This window comes from Carassius carassius, chromosome 47 (assembly GCF_963082965.1).
Source record: "Carassius carassius chromosome 47, fCarCar2.1, whole genome shotgun sequence".
NCBI classification, from domain to species: Eukaryota; Metazoa; Chordata; class Actinopteri; order Cypriniformes; family Cyprinidae; genus Carassius; species Carassius carassius.
This window is the reverse complement of record NC_081801.1, coordinates 10792505-10806488: the sequence shown is the minus strand read 5'-3', so window position 1 is coordinate 10806488 and position 13984 is coordinate 10792505. Positions and strand designations below refer to the sequence as shown.

General features: G+C 37.5%; 2 protein-coding genes across 2 annotated transcripts; both read left to right on the top strand.

The window, feature by feature from the left end:
- Positions 1-3831: 3831 nt before the first annotated feature.
- LOC132130243 (olfactory receptor 52Z1P-like) lies at positions 3832-4773 on the top strand. Its single transcript, XM_059541946.1, has one exon. The coding sequence runs from the start codon at positions 3832-3834 to the stop codon at positions 4771-4773; it is 942 nt and encodes a 313-aa protein (XP_059397929.1).
- A 7991-nt stretch (positions 4774-12764) lies between these two features.
- Positions 12765-13709, top strand: LOC132130242 (olfactory receptor 52Z1P-like). The gene has a single exon (XM_059541945.1). It carries the CDS (start codon positions 12765-12767, stop codon positions 13707-13709), a length of 945 nt encoding a protein of 314 aa, XP_059397928.1.
- Positions 13710-13984: the final 275 nt, after the last annotated feature.

The following is a 13984-nucleotide window of genomic DNA, read 5'->3' as shown; positions in this document are numbered from 1 at the left end:
TTCAGTGATTTTGAACTTTTTGGGAACCGAATGATGGTGGAGCATTTGAAGTAGCAGGGAACTTCACACAGCTCCAATGATCTGAAAATCTTTGCGAAGATGGGGGCCAGTTGGTCAGCACAGACTTTTAAACAGGTAGGTGAAACACCATCTGGAAACTTTTCTAGATTTCTGCTTCCTGAAGACCTGGTTCACGTCCTCTACACAGACCTTAAGCACAGGTTGAATGGTGGGGCAGGGAGGGAGAGAGGGGGTTACAGGGGTGGTAAGTGAATGTGTGAAATGCAGATCAAAACGGATGGGGCTGGTAGACTATCCTTTTCAAATCTGCAGTAAAACACATTCAGATCGTCAGCCAGTTGTTGATTCTCCACAGACTGTGGGGGTGGTGTTTTTTGTACATGATAATGTTCCTCAGACCAGTCCATACTGATGCCGGATGTTTTCTGACAGCTATTTTCTCAGCTTTTCAGAGTAGTTTTTTTTTTTTGCCACTCTGATCTCCTTTGTTAGTCTGTTCCTGGCCTGGTTATACAATATTTTATCCCCACTTCTGTAAGCATCCTCTTTAGTGTGACAAAGTTTTTGAGTTTCCCAGTAAACCAAGGTTTATTATTATTAAATGATAAGAATGTCCTGGTGGGGATGCACATATCCTCACATAAACTTATATATGAAGTTACAGTCTCTTGTGAGCTCATCCAGATTTGTGGCTTCAGTTTCAAAAACACCGCAATCAGTGAGGTCAAAACAAGCTTGTAATCACTCTCTGCTTCATAAGTCCATTTTTTAACGGTCCTTAATACAAGTTTAGCAGATTTCAGTTTCTGCCTGTAGGTCGGTATAAGATGAACCAAACAGTGATCAGAGTCACCCAAAGCTGCCCGTGGAACAGAGTGATATGCTTCCTTTATTCCTTTGTAACAGTGATCCAATATATTGCTGTCTCTGGTGGGACACGTAATGTGCTGCTTGTATTTTGGCAGTTCACGGGAGAGATTTGACTTGTTAAAATCTCCAAGAATTATTAAAATAGAGTCTGTGTACCTTTGCTCCATTTCAGTTATTTGTTCGGCCAGCTGTTGCATCGCAGCGCTCACGCACGCATCCAGAGGATCGTACACATTCACAAGAATGAAAGAGGAAAACTCCAGCGACGAGTAGAAAGATTTGCAGTTTATGATGAGTTCCTCTAAGTTAGGACACCATAACTTTTTCAGCATTGTTACATCAGAACACCAACTTTCGTTGATGTAGAAACACAATCCATGACCTCTCGTTTTCCCCATTAACTCTGCAATGCGATCGACTCTGAACAGCTGATATACTCCGGCAGATCACTCAGCCAGGTTTCAGTGAAGCACAGTGCAGCAGAATTTGAAAAGTCTTTATTTTTGCGTATGAGGAGAAGTTCATCCATTAAGTAGTAGCCCTTTATGGTCACTAGTCACAAGTACCAGCGAAATTAGCCATCAACCTGTCCATATATATATATATATATATATACACACAACATACATACAATATGACAAGGGGGTAGACAGGACAGGAAGACAGGGAATTGAGGAAGAGACACAGCATAACATTAGGGAAGCGAGGACAAAAAATAACAACACCCAGACTATGCTCCTTTGGGAGTACAGTGTGAGAACAGAAAAAACAGCTCAGCAACAAACGCACATAATCAATACAGCATAAACACACGACTTTGCAACAGGGGAGGGGAAGTGTGGGGAGTCGAGGTAATCCAGCACAGGCAAGCAGCCATCCAGTCCTGCAGACATTCTCGGCGCTGGTCACAGAACCGCTTGTCAGACTAGCGGTACAAAGCAGCGAAGGCGAGGGATGGGGGCTGTGGAGGTTGAATCCGTATCTGTATATATGTGCGTATGTGTGTGTGTATGTATGTAAGAGTTCATGTATTTGTAGGCCTGGAGAGCTGGCATTCAAATCTAGGTGCATCAGTCCGCAGCTTGTGATAGCAACACAACAGTTGCCATGGAGACAGTCCTGGTCAGGTCCTAGACAGAGTCAACAATCAGCAGGTGTCAGTGGACTGGGGGGATGAAAGCAAGAGCGTCTTGCTGCAGTGCTCTTCCAGGGTAGATGTTGTTCCCAAAAGTGGCCTTGGCAGAGGCCAGTTCTGGTAGAGGGGAGCCGAAAGAAGATAAGATTGTGATTGTTTGGTCTAGGGGCGAGTAGCCGCATTCTAATTTACTGGTTACTCTCTTTGTCCATTCTGGTCTCCAAATCCATCCATTTTCCTTTGCAAAGCCGTTTGCTTCTCTGTGATGGTATCCATATTGCGGTTAATAGTCTCAGTCTCAGTGCTTACCGCTCTGCCCACTGCTTCAATCATGACGGTGTTACGGCCAGCTCGTAACCGCAACAAAGATGGGACAGCCACACCACTGAATTAATATAATAATTAATATTTATTACAAAATCTAGGGGTTTACACAATACAAAATTCAGACAGCGAGGCAACCCGAGGCCAGCCAGAGATGATGTCAACTCTCCCTGCCTCCCTCATTGCATGAAACCACGATATTTATCTCCATCTCCTAATGCGAGTCAGGTGTCCTGTATCTCTGCGGCCGCCTACAACACAAGGAAAAACAAAACCAACAAATACCAAGAAAGAAACACACCCATAACCATAACAATGGGCAGCCTAATGAGGCTTTGGACAGCTGTTCCCGTTTTCTGAATTCTTCGATAACCCAGGGCAAAGCCTAATCCAATCAGCAGAAGACCTGTTATCATGGTTACGAATAGGTAGATGTCTTCAATATCCTCAACGATATAACAGGAGCCGCCAGACACACGACCCACCACCTATACCACATGACCATCATATAACCAGCTGCGAGTGTTCCGGCAGGGCAGTCAGGTTCCCCCTAATCCAAGCTTCTCGTTGAGAAGATGGTGTCAATTGCGTTGAGAGACCAGTTGATCAAATCCATGATTTTTCAGTTTGGAGAGCAGTGCGAGAGAGTCTCTCAGAAGTATTAGATAATAGACAAAACAAGATGAGAGAGCAAGCAGGTGAGTTAAGGGAAGGAGAGGGAGAAAATGCGTCCGTCTTCGATTGGAACCACAGAGAGATCGCTGGTGATAACAATGGAGATCACAGGAATAAACTCTAGAGATCACTGGAGATCACAATCTTGTGTTAACTCCAGAGATCTCCAATGTTTACTCCAACATTAACTCCAGCGATCTTCCTTGATCTCCAACGTTAACTCCAGTGATCCCCTACATTATCTACAGCAATCTCCAACATGAACTCCTGTGATCTCCACCATTAACTCCTGTCAATATTAATTAATATCAATTAACTCCTCCAATAATATCTCCATCGTTAAAGTGAACTCCAAAATTATCTCCAGTTCAACTGTTCAATTGTTACATAAAACAATTATAATAATAAAATAAAAAAATAAAATCAGACTATTATTTCATGTCAGACTTTAACAGTACAATACATGTAGAATAAATAAAAAATTTTCATCCAAGTAGAATACACAGAAGAATACTACACACAGAGAACATCATCATCATGTGATCTGAAACCCCCAAGACAGCAATCCAAAGTTAAACACAATGCTCTATATAAACAACATTAATGCACAGTAAAGTAAGAGCCATGATGCTATTAATTTGTGCTGTTCATTTGATTTGACTATTTGGACTACTGTTTGTAGGTATTTTAACTTTACACATTGACTGGATAACTGCCAGCACCTAGAGACAATGAAGACTGAATCTAAAAAAAGGAACATTTGAATCTAAATAATTTGTGTTTACGGTGTGTTGAACATTATTAAGATGAAAAACTCATCAGTTGTGTCATTGATAATACTGGAGGCATTTTACAGAATGGAGGACCTTAAATACCTATACATTGTCATCTTTTTCATGTTATACATGCTTGTACTCTTTGCAAACATCACTGTGATCTTTATCGTTATTAGCAACAAAGTGCTTCATAAACCAATGCACATCTTTCTTTGTAATTTGGCTGTAAATGGCATCTATGGTAGCACAGCTTTGCTTCCCCCCATGCTAGCTACTTTAATGTCTCCTTTTCATGTGGTATCTCTGGCCTGCTGTAAGGCTCAAACTTACTTCCTGCACACATATACTATCATAGAGTACACCATTTTGTCGGTGATGTGCTATGATCGCTATGTGGCCATCTGCTATCCACTGCAGTATCACACTATTATGACGATCACAAAAGTGTATAAACTAATAGCTTTCTCATGGGGTTATCCTTTAGTGGCATTCGCATTGTTTTTTATTCTGACTCTGCGCTTGACACAATGTAGAAACATTATAGGGCGAGTCTACTGCTCCAACTATTCTCTTGTTAAACTGTCCTGTGATGACACAAATGTTGTGAGTACTATTGGACTGGTTTCTGTTGTTGTATACAGTTTTCCTCAGATTGTGATGACTTTTTATTCATACGGACACATTCTTAAAATATGCTTTACTGCAACTAAAGAATCTAAAATAAAAGCACTGAAGACCTGCACTCCACACTTATTTGCAATAATGAACTATAGTGTGGGATGCTTTTTTGAAATAGTACAAAGTCGCTTTGACACAAGTTATCTCCCATTTGAAACACAAATATTTATGTCACTTTATTTTTTGATATTTCCTCCTATTCTGAATCCAGCCATTTATGGGCTGAGTGTTCAGGCTCTGAGAAGCAATTTTCGACTTTGTGGCTCTAAGAATAAGTTACTGCCTTTAAAGTAGGGTCTTTGTTATTTTCTAGGTGAAAAAAGCATGTTTTCAAATTTTTCATTGTGTCAATTAAACAGCTTACTTTCCAAACATTTTGATGATATGTTGATGATATGTTGTCCTCCAAAAGCAGTAGTCAGTAAACAGTGTAATGAACACACTGATTGTCACCATTCAAGAAAACAAGTAATTAAACAAAGTTTCACTTGGTGTTCTGTTCTTCTCCTTACTGAGAGATATGGGAGAAAAAAAGAAAAGTTCATGGATATGGGTTGATACAGTAGATGGTGCTAGCAGGTATTGTGCAGAGGCTGGAGAGTCTGTGGTCAGGACTGCCTGAGCTAGCCCCTACTCTGGCCAAGTCAATCCCTGATGTTTGTCTGCATCAACAAACACTGGGCCTAAAAAGAAAAAATTCAGTGACTGGGGTCCACTCATCAAAAGGCACTCCAGTTAAGCTTTCCATCCCAAGAAAGACTTAGGAAATAACAATTAAGACAAATAAAAGTGCATTTACCAGTAATAAGTTCACTCATGTGTTTGTTATTTTTTCAGGGGCTGCTAAGGCCAGACTCCTATTTCTGCTTGACAGTAATGTCAGGTTAAACAATGCAGCCAAGAACAAAAATAATAAAAAACAATTACTTCTAAAGCTGTTGTATAATGTTGTTCATTTTAAGGAATCTGCATGCTTTTCATTAGTATATGTTTTGCCCTGCCTTGCAATGATATGACAGTCATGTTGTAGTATCCTATACTGGAGTGTTAGAAAATGTATTACAGTAATTGCTAAAATAATTTATCTATATTACTATAGTAGAATTACCACAGCAAATGACCATACATAAGTTACAATTTACTGTAATACCTTGACTATAATATGGTTCAAAACACTATAGAATTTAAAATGGAAATATTACTACATTTTCTAGAAATAATTTAATACAGTATTTTTTCATGTGAGCAGCCAGAGATCAGTTAAATATCTGGGATCTGTTAAATTATCTTCAACTTGCGAAATATTTTGACAACATTTTTTGAACAGTGGATGGTAGCAAATAAAGACAAATCACAATAAACAATACAGATTTTAAATGCTTTCCTTGCATGCCTTCTTGACTCACACTCTCTGATTCTGTCATTACAAAGGCAAAACCTATTGTGTTTGTAATATTTTGACATTAAATTTGTTATTACCTGTAACCTTATTTGCACCTATCATTTGCATGAATACTAATAAAAAAATAAAAATAAAATAAAAAAAGCAAGTGGAATCACTGAAATTATATTTATTTTAATTTTTATTTATATTAAAACCCAGTAAACTAATAGTTTTTGAACTATCTCAAGTTAATACTTCGAGATCTTTTTTCTTTTTAAAATTTTTTTTTACATTAGGGTAATATTAGTTTTATTCATTCAGTGTTATTAGCCTAAACAAAAATGACAAACTGTTGTTCTTTCATTGTAATATATAGTCATTGCCAAATGTATTTGAAAGTGTGTTTCTCATCAAGCAATTTTACATTTTAGCATCTATTGATAACCTATTACTGGTTACATCTGCTGATAACTATAATATAACATTTTATAACATTTAATATAATGCGCATTTAAATGTATTATTAATAAAGTTTATCAACATGCTAAGTAAGCATGACTTGCACTTTCTTGCTGTTGTCCGGTTTAGAGGAGGAGCAGCTGCGCACTGTGCAAATAGTACAATAACAACTCAATGCTGAACAGCAGACTCTTTAGTTTGTGACTTAAAGGTAGAGTTTCTCCGATTCCGATACTGATATCAGAAATATCACCGATACCACAACAAACTCTGGCATTGGTATCGGCAAGTACTTGAACCCATGTATCGATCCGATACCATAAATAAAAACAAGACCTTAAACAAGACCTAGTTATGACCGCTAGCTTTGCCTAACCACTGCACGGTTCTTCTTCGCTGCTCAAACACAGGAAGTTGTGCTGTATTGCCACAAGCAACCCCTTTTAGAGCAGCGAAGAAGAAATGAAAATGGGTTAGCAGTATGTCCGATGTTTAGCAGTATTTCAGACTGGACCAACCAAACAGTAAAACGGCGACTAGGGATGCCACAAGTACGGGGACTTCAGTGCCAAATCGAGTGCTAAAATTTTTAAAATGTGATGATACCAGCATCTCTGTAGTACCGGTAGTAAGTTACCGACTCAGAGTATATTCGGTACCTGCAGCTGCGTTCAGTCGCTTCCGCGTTAATCTAAGCACAGGGCTCCAGACTGTAGCCGAATATGTACTAGTGTCTGTGAATATTAAACTGCAAAATACTATTTAAATATTACTCATGCAAATTCTATGTCTCTGTGGATGATGGGCGCAGCTGTACGTACAGATGCATGCCCAGGTATCGGATCAGTACTCAGTATCGGCCGATACCGCGAGCCCAGGTATCGGAATCGGTACCTGGAAGGGGAAAAGGGTATCGGAACATCTCTACTTGAAGGGATACAGAACCCCAAAATGAAAATTTTGTCATAAATCACTTACCCCCATGTCGTTCCAAACCCATAAAAGCTTTGTTCGTCTTTGGAACTCATTTTTAAATATTTTGGATGAAAACCGGGAGGCTTATGACTGCCCCATTAACTGACAAGTAAATTACACTGTCAAGGTCCAGAAAAGTATGAAAGACATTGTCAGAATAGGTTCAGTGGACGCGGAGAGACAGAGGAGACAAATTGTTGAATAAAGTCATTATTTTTCTTTTCTTTGCGTACAAAAAAGTATTCTCATTGCTTTATAATGTTACAATTGCTGAACACTGTTCTATTACTGTATGACAGTGTTGGGAACATTACTTTAAAAAAGTAATTAGTTATAGTTACTCACTACTTGTTCCAAAAAGTAACTGAGTTAGTGACTGAATTACTCTATAATAAAAGTAACTCGTTACCAGGGAAAGTAACTATTTGCGTTACTGTAAAAAAAAAAAAAAAAAGTTGCTATATGTCAAAGTATTTTTTTTTAGCAGTTTTCACAAGTCAGTTGAAATAAGTAGAACAGACAGGTGTTCGTACATAACTTTCGAGATTTATTGCACGTCAACAGAGTTTTATCCTGCACTCTTTGTAAGAAAAGTGTTTTTGGCCACTAGCTTTGTAGATGCGTGTGTCACACATTACATGCACGTTCTTGCCTTTGACTAAAATGAATTTGAAGTAGTGCTTATATCTCCACCTTGAAAATGCCAACTTTTCATCGGATTGCTCCTGACTCGCCATTTCTCCTGCTGCTGCAAATCTCTGTGTAGCTGTTGCGTGTGTGTGACTGTGTGTGTTTGGCGCCGCTGGCGAGTGTGTGTAAAAACACTGGCTCTGATTGGCTACCATGAAACACATGACTCTGCCTCAGCCAATCATAATCGCTTATCTCGTTATTAACCCACCTGCTCACTCGCTGTGTGAGCAAGGGGTGCGTTCGGATTGCACATTAAATCAATGCATAGTAACGCACCGCATTTAAAGTTCAGTAACGTTAACGGCGTTGTAACGACGGGAAAAGTAATTAGTTAGATTACCCCGTTACTGACTGCCGTTCTTTTAAACGCCGTTATTCCAAACACTGCTGTATGACAACAAATAGTGAATACTAAAGCATGAATCCATGTTAATAAATATTCATTGCTAGTCCATATGATTACACTGTATGTCTGATGGGCTAAATTTGGTTAATATCTGAATGTAACTTTATATAAACTCACAACAACATATATATCATCCATCTCCTGTATATATGAAAACCTACAGTGAATAGGCTATAATTAGGCTACAGTAGATCATGTATCATTGCATTGTCCATTTGATCCGAATACTGTACTTGTATTATTATTATTTTAATTCACCAATTAAATGTGTAATGTTTATGTATTGTTTTTTTTTTTTCAAAAACATTAATTCAGTTGTCTTCTTGTAGGCTATGTTTGCAGACCAACATTGAATATTTTCAGATATTTTATTTTATTTATTTTAGTAGTAGTGCAGATCATCTGATATCGTAATGCAATCTTTATATAGTTAAATTCACACACACAAAAAAACTCTCAATTAGTCAATGTCTGTGGATGGGACCAGTTTCAAGTGTCGGTTTAATAATTTCACCCGAACATCCTCCTTCCCCTATTGGACACATCAGGAACAACAGAGGCGTAAAACTGCCTAGAACGTGAAACTGTCTGGGCCGAAGATCTGCCTGTTCCAGATCTGCAGCCTCCCCGTATAGGACTTAACGGCAGACTAGAAACCCAAAATGTTCAAAAGAGTGGCTTTAGTTACTGTGGCAAAGGCATCGGACTGGCAATTGTTAAAGGGGTGTGCAAAGCAGGTTTCAATGGAGATATTGTCCTTACTGCACGGAATGAGAAGCTGAGACAAGAGGCGGTTGCTGGACTGCAGTCTGAAGGATTCAAAAATTTTATCTTCTATTAACTTGATATAATTGACCATGGAAGCTCTCTGAAACTGAAAAAGTTTCTGGAGGAGAAGTATGGCAATTGCTTTCAAACATTAGATTTGAATGACTTGTTTTTCCACTGAGAAGTGTCAAAAAGCAATTAAAATATTTGGTTGGAACAAACGTGGAATTCCTTAACCGCGCAGAGTCCACAAAACCCATCCATTTGTCATGGCGATTTGAAAATCCCAGCAGATCTCTCAGGCATTGATCATAATCAATGAACAGCTTTATTATTCACCCTGGTCTGAAAGCTCTCAGATTTCATCTAAAATATCTTAACTTGTGTTCTGAAGATGAACGAAGGTCTTATGGGTTTGTTAAGACATGAAGGTGAGTAATAACTGACAGAATTTTAATTTAACTACCCTAAGCAGTGCGCATCTACCTAGAAGTCTTTATATACTTGATATCAATTTTAGGACATCTTTAAATGATTCTGAATTTTCTGTCATTTTAAATTTTAACTGTCAATGTCATTTCACTGTGTCTTTAAACAGTTAAACATGTCAAAATGTAATATGTAAACAGTTAAACAGACACATGCCATTCAGAACTAATTGTCTTATTTATTGCAACTGTATTTATGTGATTTTTGCTAAAAAATAAAAATAAAAAATAAAAAAGAAATTACATATTTACATGCTGTTTGTCACTGGTACAAATTTTAACACATTTATGAATGTCAGATGGTATTAAAAATAATTTTGTACAGTCTAAATAACCTGTATTCTTCATTATTTATTAATCCATGATTGTCTTCTTAAGCATAGGCAAAATTATTAGAATAAAACCAAGCAAGAATAACCCAGAATCACAAAAATGCTAACACATAAATGGTAAAAATGAATATATTTTGGGTTTTCTCAACAACCCATCCTGCTGGGTTAAAATGTGTAAACCAGCATGCTCGGTTCTGTCAAATATTTACCCAGTGCTGGGTTGCCAATTGGTTTGTTTTTATCACAGCCATTTTTAGAGTCTGAAGCTCATATATGCAATTTCCGAAGGTTTCTAAATTATTACCCTGATCAAAACTGCTGAAAAACAAGCATGTTGTATACAGTCCACTACAATTATTCTGTTAATTTGATTGATAATTGATAATTTTTTTTAGCTAATACATTTTAGTTAAATTCTATAATGTCACCTGTCACACAACTCCAGACATATGACACTAGATGTTATGAACCAAATCAGCAGGTATTTATTGCACAGATGTAAAGTAATAGCAGTTAAATACATGATCAGACAAGGTATGTCAGTGATGGAGTAAAAGTTTTAATGATGTCTTTGTAGGTTCAGCACAGGCATATGGGAGCAGACAAGAGTATTTATGAAGACATTGGATGTCGCTGGAGTTAACATTGGAGATTGCTAAAATTAACACAAAATCACTGGAGTTAACTATGGAGATCACGGGAGATAACATTGCAGATCGCTGGAAATAATGTTGAAGATCACAGAAGTGGATGTTGGAGATTGCTGAAAATAAAGCTGGAAATCACTGGAGATAATGCTGGAGATCACAGGAGTTAAAGTTCATATTCAAATTTTCCTTTCTCTTTGGAGTGTTACAAATTCCTGGTGCATAAAGAAGATATGTAAAGTTGCAAAGACTAAAGTCTCAAAACCAAAGAGATATTCTTTATCAAAGTTAAGAGTCAACCACGCCTTTCTAAAAATCATGTCTACGTCATGATGTGGGAAGATTTGCATAACACCACCCAAATGTTCATGCAAAGAAAGAAGGTGTAACTTTTATTCTTGCTGTTGCCGCTGCAGCCATGTTGTGGAGTCGCTGTGTGTTTTGTTGTGAAACCGAAATTACTTTGTTTCACCTTCTAAAACAGGACACAACTAGAAATCAGTGGTTAAGTTGTATTTACAACACTGTTCCAGAAAAGTTCAACCTAAATATTCACATGTGTGCAATGCATTTTATGGAGGATGAAGACTGTTTCCTGCACCAGTAGCCTACAATGTGTCTGTGAACAAAGGCTGTTTCTATAAAGTTGGGCAGTTCCAACTTTGCAATGACAGTCTGGCGCTTCTGACTCTGTAAGTAAGTTATTTATATTTAAATAATTTGCCAATGATGATTCAAACGTGAGTTTTGAGCAGTGTAGAGTAGCGCTTGTTGTTTGTTGTTTCTCTGATCACAAATGCAGCCATGGTTTTATGTTTACGCAGCGCAATACACAACACGTAAAAAGACAGTATAAGTCATTATGATCAGTTATCATGTCCCCACTGAATGCAACTAATGCCTTGTTTGTAATGGGTTTTATTGGTTTTGTCTTGTCTAGTGATGTCCAGATCGCGGATCATTCTATTTAACCAAATCTTCTTAGTGAATCAGTCAAACCTGTTTACCAAGTCGAACTGAACCATTTGAAACGGTTCACGTCTCCAGTACGCACTAATCTACAAATTACTTAAGGTATTCGGTTTATAAACATGCCTGACACTGATGCGAAAAATAAACGAATATCCTGAGTTATTCAGTTACTCCTTATAGTACATTGACTGAACTGCTAAAAGAGAACTGATGATGGGATGTACATAAGCAGAGCAGCTGGACCGAGCTTTGTCCTGCTGGGAGACAGCATTACAGTATGTTAAGGGGCGTAACAATTCCATTACATGCTTAAGTCATTTAGCCAACACACTGGATAGCTGGCCAATCAGAGTACACCTTGCTTTTTTAGAACAATTAGCTTTGTAAAAATTGATGCGTATTGGAAACAATAATGTACATTATGTGGAAAAACATTTTTTTACTTAAAGCTGGAGATAGCTGGTGATAACAATGGAGACCACAGGAGTAAACTCTGGAGATCGCTGGAGATCACAGTCTTGTGTTAACTCCAGAGATCTCCAATGTTTACTCCAACATTAACTCCAGCAATCTTCCCTGATCTCACACGTTAACTCCAGTGACCCCCTACATTATCTACAGCATTCTCCAACATGAACTCCTGTGTGATCTCCACCATTAACTCCTGTCATTTCCAATATCTCCATCATTAAATCTCCAAAATTATCTCCAGTTCAACTGTTACATAAAAAAATATAATAATAAAATAAAAGATTATTTATATTATTTATTTTCAATTATTATTTAATGTCAAGCTTTAACAGTCAGGCTTTAATGGTACAATAAATGTAGAATAAAAAAAAAAATGAGTCAAGAAGAATACACAGAAGAATACTGCACACACAGAATATCATCATGTGATCTGAAACCCCAAGACAGCCATCCAAATTATACACAATGCTCTATATAAACAACATGAATGCACAGTAAAGTAAGAGCCGTGATGTGTTATTTATTTGTTCTGTTCATTTGATTTGAACTATTTGGACTACTGTTTGTAGGCGTTTTAACTTCACACATTGACTGGATTATTGCCAGCACCTAGAGACAATGAAGACTGAATCTAAAAAAGGAACATTTTAATCTAAATATTGTGTTTACAGTGTGTTGAACATTATAAATATGAAAAACTCATCAGTTGTGTCATTGATAATACTGGAAGCCTTTTACAGAATGGAAGACCTTAAATACCTTTACTTTGTCATCTTTTTCATGTTATACATGCTTGTACTCTTAGCAAACATCACTGTGATCTTTGTCGTTATTAGCAACAAAGTGCTTCATAAACCAATGCACATCTTTCTTTGTAATTTGGCTGCAAATGGCATCTATGGTAGCACAGCTTTGCTTCCCCCCTTGCTATCTACTTTAATGTCTCCTTTTCATGTGGTATCTCTGGCCTGCTGTAAGGCTCAAACTTACTTCCTGCACACATATGCTATCATAGAGTTCACCATTTTGTCAGTGATGTGCTATGATCGCTATGTGGCCATCTGCTATCCACTGCAGTATCACACTATTATGACGATCACAAAAGTGTATAAACTAATAGCTTTCTCATGGGGTTATCCTTTAGTGGCATTTTCATTGTTATTTATTCTGACTCTGCGCTTGACACAATGTAGAAACATTATAGGGCGAGTCTACTGCTCCAACTATTCTCTTGTTAAACTGTCCTGTGATGACACAAATGTTGTGAGTACTATTGGACTGGTTTCTGTTGTTGTATACACTTTTCCTCAGCTTGTGATGACTTTCTATTCATACGGACATATTCTTAAAATATGCTTTACTGCAACTAAAGAGTCAAAAATAAAAGCACTGAAGACCTGCACTCCACACTTATTTGCAATAATGAACTATAGTGTGGGATGTTTTTTTGAAATTGTACAAAGTCGCTTTGACACAAGTTATCTCCCATTTGAAACACAAATATTTATGTCAATTTATTTCTTGATTTTTCCTCCAATTCTGAATCCAGCCATTTACGGGCTGAGTGTTCAGGCTCTGAGAGGCAATATTTTTCGACTTTGTGGCTCTAAGAATAAGTTACTGCCTTTAAAGTAGGATCTTTGTTATTTTCTAGTTAAAAAAAATGCATGTTTTCAAATGTTTCATTGTGTCAGTTAAACTTACGTTCCTAACATTTTTAAGTGATATCTGAATTATGCTGAGGTCTCCAAGCAAGATGATATGTTGTCCTCCGAAAGCAGTAGTCAGTAAACAGTGTAATGAACACACTGATTGTCACCATTCAAGAAAACAAGTAATTCAACAAAGTTTCACTTGGTGTTCTGTTCTTCTCCTCACTGAGAGATGTGGGAGAAAAAAAGAGAAGTTCA